This window comes from Vombatus ursinus, unplaced genomic scaffold, assembly GCF_900497805.2.
Source record: "Vombatus ursinus unplaced genomic scaffold, bare-nosed wombat genome assembly UNPS02007284.1, whole genome shotgun sequence".
NCBI classification, from domain to species: Eukaryota; Metazoa; Chordata; class Mammalia; order Diprotodontia; family Vombatidae; genus Vombatus; species Vombatus ursinus.
The window spans coordinates 20,316,098-20,326,252 of record NW_020947062.1 but is presented as its reverse complement, the minus strand read 5'-3'; the positions used below and the strand labels follow the sequence as shown (position 1 = coordinate 20,326,252).

General features: G+C 39.4%; 1 protein-coding gene across 1 annotated transcript in view; it reads left to right on the top strand.

The window, feature by feature from the left end:
- The first annotated feature begins 5,718 nt into the window (after positions 1 to 5,718).
- CDKL3 (cyclin dependent kinase like 3) overlaps positions 5,719 to 10,155 on the top strand; it is an 80,485-nt gene continuing 76,048 nt past the window's right edge. The window contains exons 1-2 of the mRNA XM_027849184.1: positions 5,719 to 5,816; positions 6,663 to 6,848. Of these exons, the coding sequence (XP_027704985.1) occupies positions 6,684 to 6,848 (165 nt within the window). The 5' untranslated portion in view covers positions 5,719 to 5,816; positions 6,663 to 6,683. The remainder of the gene's footprint in view (positions 5,817 to 6,662; positions 6,849 to 10,155) is intronic.

Below are 10,155 nucleotides of genomic sequence, written 5' to 3'. Positions count from 1 at the left end.
CCACTCTTCTTCTACCCCACCCATTGAGAAGGCAAGAAAAATAAAACCCATTACAAATGTGTATAGGCCTGCAAAATGAATTCCTGCTTTAGGCATGTTCAAAAAAAGGAAAATATACTTCAATCTACATTCTGAGTTCATTGACTATCTGGAGTTGGATAGCATATTAATCATGAGTCCTTTGGAACAATTGTTTGTTGTGTTGATCAGAATTACTAAGTCTTTCAAAGTTGATTATCTTTTCAATATTATTATTACTATATAAATTATTTTTATAGTTGTGCTCACTTAATTTTGTTCCAGTTCATATAAGTCTTCCCAGGTTTTTCTAAAACCAACCCCTTCATTTCTTACAGCACAATAATGTTTTATCACATTAATATTCCAAAACTTGTTTAGCTCTTCCCCAGTTAATGGACATCCCCTCGGTTTTCAATTCTTTGCCACCACAAAAAGAGCTGCTATAAATATTTTTTGTACATATGGGTTCTTTTTCTCCTTTTTTAAAAAATCTCTTTGGGGTATAGAGCTAGTAGCAGTATTGTGGGTCAAAGGATATACATAGTTTAACATCTCTGGGGCTTAATTCCAAATTGCTTTTCAGAATGGTTGGACTAGTTTATAGCTCTACCAGCAGTGCATTAGTGTATCTGTTTTTCCACAGCTGCCTCCCCTCCAACATGTCACTTTTCCTTTTTCTGTCATCTTAGCCAATCTGATGGATGTGAAATAGTACCTCAGAGTTGTTTTAATACTTGTTTCTCTATTAGTGATTTACAGCATTTTTTCATATGACTATTGATAGCTTTTCTTCCTCTGAAAACTGCTTAGTCATATCTTTTGACCATTTGTGAATTGGAGAATGGCTCTTATTCTTATAAATTTGACTTAGTTGCCCATATACCTCAGAAATGAGACCTTTATCAGAAAAACATGCAAAATTTTTTCCCAGTTTCCTGCTTTTCTTCCAATTTTAGCTATACTGATTTTGTTTGTGCAAAATCTTCATAATTTTATATAACCAAAAATATACACTTTACCTCCTGTGAATCCTCTTGTTTGGTCATGAATTCTCCCCCTTTCCATAGATCTGATAGCTCATTTTGGGAAATCTTAAAGGAAAACTGCCCAGATCTCTTAGAACCAAAAGTAGAAATAGAAACAATCAGTTGACTACTTCCTGAAACAAACCCCCAAATGAAAACTCCCAGGAACATTGTGGTCAAAATCCAGAGCTTTCACGTCCAAGAAAAAATAACTGCAATCAGCCAGAAAGAAAGATTTTTGAAAATGAGGAGCCACAGTCAGGATCACCCTTATAATCATAGCAGTCACCACTATAAAGGACCAGAGATCTTAGAGTATGATATTACAGATGGAAAAGGATATGGGTTTATAACCAAGAATAAATTATCCAGAAAAACTAAATATAATCCTACAGGGAAGGAAATGGATCTTCAACAGAATAGAGAACTTCCAAGCATTCCTGATGAAAGACCAGAACTGCATAGAAAGTTTAAAATTTAAACAGGAATTAAGAGAAACAAAAAAGCAAAAATGAGGGTACTTAAGGGACCAAATAAGGATCTGCTAATTTACTTACAAATGTAGGGACATGATATATGAGTCCTCTCTGAACTTTATCAGGGGTCATGGAACCTAATTACACAAGGCCTTGGAGTAATTCTCTTTATGTTCTGAGGACCTTTAGAAAAGAATTGAAAGTGAGGGGAAGAAGAATACATTGGAGGAGGAGAGGGAGGAAAGTTAGGGAAAATTATATAATCAGGGTGTGTAAGTAGACATCTATACAAACAAGAAGGAAGAGGTGGGTTGGAGTGGCCGATACTTGAACTTTACTCTCATCTGAACTGGTCAAAGGATGAAAGAAATATATACAGACAGACATACTAGAGTTATATACAAAAATACATTTCACTCAACAGGAAAATTGAGAAAGTAGAGAAGGATAAGGGGAAATTAGAAGGGCAGATTAAGGGAGAGATTAGTCCTAAGCAAAACAAATTCTAAGGACATAAAAAAAAACCATTTTTTTTTTGAGGTGGTAAAGAATTGGAATCTGAGGGAGTTTTCATAAGTTGGAGAATGGCTAAACAAATTATGGTATATAAATGTGATGAAATACTTACTTGTGCTATAAGAAATAATGAAGGGGCTGATTTTAGATCAACCTGGGAATACTTGTATGAACTGATGGAGAACAAAGTGAATAGAACCGGAAAACAATGACAACAATATGGTAATGGCAAACAACTTTGAAAGAATTAAATATTCTGATCACTGTAATGAACAGCCACCTCTTGATAGTGCAGAATGATCAGTTTGGACATTTGGACATAGTCAATGGAGAAATTTGTTTTGCTTGACTATGTTTGTAATGGGTTTTTTCCAAATGGAAGAAAATGGGTTGAGGTTAGAGGGAGAGAAGGTGGAAATTTTTGCTAATTGAAAAAAATAAAAATTTTTAAAGAAAATGATAGCTATAAAAAGTATAGATGAGACAGTCTTTTATGTATGGTATGTGAGACCTTTTTGAAAGATGCTTTGTAAATAAAGTTGGACTCAGTTTATTTTATTAGAGCCTGGTGAAGGGGTTCTCAATCCAAGACTTTTTTCTGAGGGTTTGAAGGTATGATTCTTAGTACCCTTCACACAAGTATTCTCCCCTCTTAATGTCTTATGTCTGGTCGTTGCAAAGGACCCAGAGATCAGAGTCAAACATGAGGAAGCAGGGAAGGGGTGTGTCTTCAGGGTTTTAAGTAGGCTGTAACATTATCATGAATGTTATTTGATAACATTATCAAAGAGGCTGCTAGATAGAATGATGGTCCTGGAGTCAGGAAGACCTGAGTTCAAATTCAGCCTCAGACACCAGTACACCACACCAGCAGTGATGAGGACCTGAACTAGAATAGAAGGCACATAAATAAAGAGAAAGAAACACATGCCAAAGGTGTGAGGTCATTCCCCATTGCATTATTTTAAATGTTTCTAAAAGCAATTTTGTGTCAGAAACAGTTTAGAATTGTAAAAAGAGGTATGTAATTTTTCAATAATCCAACATAGACAACTCAAGTTCTGGGTCCAGCTCCTTTTTTTTTTTTTTTAAACATTGTTTCCCCAAGATATATGGGTAATCATGGACTAACTAAAAGAACTGCCCATCCAACTACAACTGCAATTGATACCGAACAATAAATATTCTCCATCCAGTTGGTTTTTCTTGTGGGGATTGGTAATGTTGTTCGTAGCATTTCTACCAGTATGGCCATGGTTGTGAATAATAGAGAGGAAACCCACATTTGTCTAAAAGCTTTCTTACCATGGCTCTGACTAGCAGCTATAGAAAACAAATTTGAAATGTGTGACATAGCTAAAATAATTCCTTTAGAAAAAAATAGGACGTTTTACTTACAAAGGCACACCCATATTTCCTCCCATCCCTGTGACACATATAGATATTAATCCTTTATCTTTCTCAAAATGCCACTTAAACAATAATCCAGAAAGTCTTTCCTCTCTTGTTTTGGTTCAGATCTGTGATTTCATCAATATGGGGAGCTCCCAGGGTGGAAACTCCCTCCAGTGATGTACAATGGTAATTTCTGGTAGCTTTAATTTTAAGAGAGTTAACTAGGGCGCTAAGATTAAGTGATTTGCCTATGTATGATCACAACTGCAGTATTTGGCAGAGGCAGGATTTGAGCCCAGATCTTCCTGAATCTGTACCCACCCTCTCTCAACTTCTCTAATCTACCTGGTTCTCCTATCTAACTGCTCCTCAGTCTCCTTCACTGGTTCTTCATTTCATACCTACCAATGTGGGTGTCTCCCAAAGTTCCAACCTGAGCCCTCTTTTTGCTCAATACACTCTCACTTGATGATCTCACCAGCTCCCATGGGTTTAATTATTTTCTCTATGCAGATGATTTCCAAATCTAGATATCCAGCCCTAGGTCTCCTGAACTCTTCACCCCCAGCTATTTCTTGGACAGTTTGAACAGTAGGTATCTGAAATTTAACATGTCCAATATAAAACTCATTACTTACCCCCAAACCCCTTCCAAACTTTTGGTTGAGGATGCCATTATCCGATAACCTAAGCTCACAACTTTGGTATCATCCTTGACTCCTCAATCACCCAAACATTCCATTACCAAATCTTGTCTTCAAAACATCTGTCTTATAGATCTCCTTTTCTTGCTCTCATACAGCCACAACTCTAGTTCAGACCCTCACAATTTTGGACTACTGCTATAGCCTTCTAATTATTTGAAGGCTTCATGCTTCAACGATCTACCAAATCTATTTTCTACTGAATGCCAAGCTGATTTTCCTAAAACACAGATCTGATCACAATATCACTCTCCTGCTCAGTGAGCTCCAGTGGCTCCCTGTTTTCTCCACAATCTCTCCAATTTTCTCCCTATAAACTCCTCTTTAGCATTTAAAGCTCTTCATAATCTGGCTCCTTCCTGCCTTTCCAGCCTTCTCACACTTTTACTTCCCTCTACCACATTCTACAGTGGCCTGATTGCTGTTAACTCCAATTCTACATACTCCATCTCCTTCGCATCTGCTGTCCCCCATTTCTGGAAATGCTCTGCCCCTTCAGATCAAGACTCAGCTCAAATCCCACCTTTTTGCAAGAGCCCTCTCCCTCCTCCCATGACTATATAGTGCCTTCCCTCTGGGATTACCTTCCATTCACACTGTATAACTGTAGCTATATAGATAATTTGCATGTTGTTTCCCCGTTCGAATGTGAGCTCTTTGAGGGCAGGGACCGTGTTTTGTTTTGGGGGTCTCCCCCTTTTCTTGCATTTTCAGTGCTTAGTACACAAATGCCTAATAAATGCTTGTTGACTGCTAAGGGCTTAATAAATGCTTGCTGAACAAGGACCGGTCATGATTCCAGAGGTTCCGTCACCCACCTCTGACAGAGGGGGCTGCTTTTCCTTCTCTTTCCAATGGGGGTGGGAGTGGAGAGGCGGGAGGGAGGGCAAGAAAATAACATTTTGGTGAGTGAGGAGGCTATGACAACAGCCCGGGAGGGCGGAGAGGAGGTGCGGAGGGCCTGAACTAGGGCTGGAGTCGCGATCGTCGCGGGCCCAGCTGCCCGGCCCCGCCGGCTCCTCTCCCCGGCTCTCCCTCCGTCGCGTCCTGCATCTTCGTTTCGGATTCTTAGGCCCGAATCCTCACATTTCAGGTGACATTCTCCCGGTCACAGACCCGTCTGCCCTTTGACAGAAATCACTGGAGCCCGGGAGGCTCATTTACAAATTCTGGTTCCAATGACCACGGGCGAAAAAGCTGATGACAGGTGACATTTCTCCGGGCCATCTGCGCCTTCCCCCACCTCCCTCCACACGGTCCGGCCAGGGCCAGGCCAAGTCCAGGCCGAGTCCAGGCCGCGGCCCACCTTCTTTCATCTTCTGTCCCTCTCTGCTTGCCGTCCCTGAACCAGGTGGGCTCAAGAAGCTTCCGCTCCTGCGCGCTCCGCGTCTTGTCCCCGCCCTGCCGGCGTTGCCATGGTAGTGGGTGGTAGGGCAGGCGGGCAGACGGGCAGGGTGGGGCCGATTCGGCGAGGCCTTGTCCTCGCGGCCGGGCTGGGGCTAGGGTCGCGACTGCTCGGAGCCAGGCCCGTGGGGCCGCAGAATGGGCTGAGGCGGCGGCGGCTGCCCTGACCAGGTCAACGGCTGGGCGGGGCGGAGCGGAGAGGGATGCTGCAGCCGGGCCTGGGAACCGCGGGTTTGATGAGGGGAATGGAGGATTGAGGCAATATGGGAGCCTAGGTAATGGGAGATGATTCCGGCGGGGCACAGGGGGAAGCTCGGAGCAGAGGTCGTACTGTGACCCGTGAGGGGACTGAGGCTTCTGGGAACTTCATGAGGAAAGTTCTGATCGGGTGGAGATGGTGATGTGGGGAGCGGAGTGTGAGTCTTATTTAGGGGCACCTCCCTGGGGGTCGGTGAGGGAGTGGGACTTGCGGGTCGGGGGGTGGGGGGAGGTGGCAGGCGCCTGGAGGACTGAGACCTGCCTAAGGGCCGAGGCGGGGAAACTGAGACCTAACTGGGTATGCGCAGCGGGAGTGGGCTGCCAGCCCCGCCTTGGCACCTTCAAGATGGGGAAGGTCATAAAGAATGTGGGTAGGAGGTTCGAGGCTATGTTGGAATCTCAGGTTTGATGGGGGAGGGTAAGTATGGGAGCCCCATGTTGGATGAGGAAGGACTGAGGTGCCATAAATCCCCAGGTGTTGAAGGGAAGTGAATGTCTGAAGTTGTGTGGGAACCCAGAGTTTGATGGGGGTGATTGAAGCCATATGAAAAGTATAGTTAGGAATTATGTGTGTAACGGGGACAAAATAACAAGATTGCGAGGAGTGCCTGTGGTAGTCCCCCAGAAGGAATATGCAGAAACTCGGGGAAGGGTGGGGGGGGGGGAGGGAGAAAACTTTTGCTTTTTCCTTTATTCGTCTATAGTATTTGGGACCAGATATTCACAGATTTCTTAAAAATCCTTTGTTTTCTGTAAGAATAACTTATGATACAAATGGATTTGTCCTAGAAATAGATTTCCAGCTTGAAGCAAATACAAGTATAAACATTTGTCTTTTTTTTTTCCCCTTTATTTCCGTGAAGAACTGGAAACCAGTCTTGAAAATGGAGATGTATGAAACCCTTGGAAAAGTGGGAGAGGGAAGTTATGGAACAGTCATGAAGTGTAAACATAAGGATACTGGGCAGATAGTGGCCATTAAGATATTTTATGAAAAACCGGAAAAATCTGTCAACAAAATTGCAATGAGAGAAATAAAGTTTCTAAAGGTTTGCTTCTTTTGCTTTAATTGCTATGTAAGTCAAGAGAAATGGCTAGGAGATAAAAGTCATTTCCATATTAGGATATTTTGATAAATTATGTGCTGTTTGTATGTCTATACATATACTAGTAGAAAAAGGAGGTGTCATATCAATTTTATTGTTTACCTTTTATGATTTATGAAAAAAATACAGAGAAGTTATAGAAAGTAGCTATTTTGAAAGTATAACACATATAACATGCATGCACAAAAGTTCAAGTTTTTAAAACCCTATTTTATGAAAAAATCATTCAGATTAACCAGTTGTAAATGCACAACTCTTTGTCAACAAAAACAGTGAAGGAAGCTTCAATCCCTGTTCTCCAGGAATTTACAGTTAAAGAAGACATATTTAGATAGATAAATAACAATTCAGGTTACTAAAATGTAAATGTTGGGGCAGCTAGGTGGCTCGGTGGATAGAGTACCGGCCCTGAAGTCAGGAGGACCTGAGTTCAAATCCGGCCTCAGACCAAACACTTGACACTTACTAGCTGTGTGACCTTGGGCAAGTCACTTAACCCCAATTGCCTAAAAAAAAAAACCACAAAAAAAATGTAAATGTCAAATGTGTTGTACAAACAACGAGTGCTATAAGGGGTTCTTAGGAATCCTGTTGTTTGGGAAAGGCTCAATTAGGATTTGAGTTGGATGTTACAGGTTGGGTAGGATTTAGGTAAGTAGAGAAGGGTAGGTGTTTCTGGCCAGGGTAACCTCAAAAGAGAAGATGGGGAGGTGAGAATATATATAAGGTAGATCATTTTCTATAGGTAACAGAAGATCGAGTTGGAGAGGTAGATTGAGGCCACATTGTGGAGGACCTTGCAATTTCATGCTAAGATTCTTTGAGTAGGAGACATACATACAAAATAATAGCCTCAGAAGAATTTAACCAGACTTGATGGCTGCCAAACTATTTGCAGTTCTTAAAGTTTTTTAAAAGTGCTTTACATTCCTTAGATAATGAAAGTGTCACTATCCCCATTTTAGAGAAGAGCAAACAGGCTTAATTAAGTGGCTTTCACCAAGGTTTTACAAGGGGGCAATGACAGAGTCAGGAATCTAATCCAAATCTTTTGACCCCCAAGTCCAGCGTTCCAAAGTTTCTAGCCTGAGTGACAGGTGGAATTGTGACATCAGTACTATCCAGGAACAGCTAGTTTGAAGGGAAAAATGAGTTCAGTTTTAGACTTTTTCTATTTGAAGTTTCCTTTTTCAGTTTCGAGGTAGGAAGGGATGCAGATCTACATAGAAATGACCTTTGAAATCATAAAAGTAAATGAAAACATAGAGGAAAGAATTAGATGAGAGAAGAGCATAATTGTAGTGTGTGAACCTTGACCGCATGTAATACTTAAAATACTTATGCATGTATTTCATTTACTAGGATATGAAGTGGGAGGGTGAAACAAAACTTACTGAGTTTTGTTTAGAAGGTAGTGTTTTTCTTTTAGATACTTTTTTTTAATTTGAGCTATATATAGAACATAGATAGTGATCACCTATTAGAGAGATAGTTTTTTTTTAATACAGAAAATATTTTTGCCTCATGTGGATCTACACTGTTCAGTCGTTTTTCAGTCATGTCCAACTCTTTGTGACCCCATTTGGGGTTTTCTTGGCAAAGATACTGGAGTAATTTGCCATTTCCTTCTCCAGCATGTGGATCTACATTAGATATGACCAATTTTGTAAGAAGAAAGGTATAGGTATTTTCTGCCTTAAATAAATGAATAGTCTATACAATGGAAAGGGGAATCTAGTTGGTATCATTTTGTAGAGAATACAAGAGGCAGCATAAAGTGCTGGCCTTGGAGTCAGAAAGATCTAGGTTCAAATCCTACCACTGAAACTAGCTGTATGACTCTGGGCAAATCATTTAAACTTTGTAATCTTAAGACTTGTTTAATAAATCATCCAACACTAGGTTCTTACAGTGAAGAAATCACAAGTTCTTCATATATTTTTAAGACCACTTTTATAATTGTAATATGTGCCAATTCAAAACTGCTCTTAGTGAAAGTAGCCCTTATTACTGTCATATTTAGGTAAAAATAGAACTCTTCCCAAAGAAAATGTTTTTTGTCTGTCTTGGTTTTTCTTTAAGGTTTTGTAGCTGGTTATTTTTTCTGTTTAATCATTTGGAAAAAAATGACCAATTTGTCACAAGACTGAAGGCATTTGTGAAAATGTGTATTAATGTCATGACTATTAAATAAAAATATTTTGAGACACCTCAAATGTATTATCTCTGATTTGCTTATTTCTAGCATGACTTTAGCTTGATATCATTGAATTTTAGAGTGCTTTATAGTTTGAGCTAGATAGAATTCTTACTTAAAGTCTTAACTCACTCTGACAATTTGAACTAAACCCAATTTCTGTGAAGACGTAATAGCTTCTATAAAAGCTCTGTGAAACACCATTAGTGGCTGTGTTTCTATGGAGCGCAACTCTGCCATCTGCAGAAAAAAAAAATACTGATAAAACTAGGACAAAAAAAGGAAGTTGGGTATGTTTTTGATTTCATTGTAATGTTTAGAGAAGATGTGATCATTCGTTCTGGATAACCTACTTGTAGTATATCTACTCTTTTAAAACATCCTTGTTTTCATTACTTTTGTCTTTTACACAGAGAGACCCAAAAGTCTTAAGTATGATTTTAAACTTAAAGACTAAAACTGCACTCAGACTTTTGGGCCACTTGGTGAAATAAAAACCGAGCTAGAAACTATGGTATTCTTTTGGTTTAGTGGTTTGTGTTGTAGTGATCAGAAGTAATTATCTTTTTTACTGTTATCCTTATGATGCCAGACCTTGCCAACTTGGGAATTGGGATAAGAAATTAAAAAAAAAAACTTTAAAGAGATTTTTAGAACATTTATCTTTTAGTCACATTAAAAGAACCAAAAGGGTGAAATTGCATAAGACTCTAATTTATAGTTGTTTTTAAAAATCCACATGCCCCTTAGAATAAATATAAATAATTTACCATGAAATGTTTAATAATCTAATAAGTGTAACATTAAAATGTACCTCTTTCAACTAGAGTTAAGAGTTTTGGTAAAATTGGGACAGAATGTTACCACATAAAATTTTTTTCTATACAGAATTGGTAATTCAACTGATTATTGTAATTTAAGGTTTATAGTCAAAGATAGTATTTGTTGTAGGTCAACAGCCAGTCAAAAGAAAATAGGCTTGCTGTATTTTAATGCTGGAAATGATAACATGTTTGCTTTGGTGTATGAGTTTTTGTTTTTTTTTTCTATTAG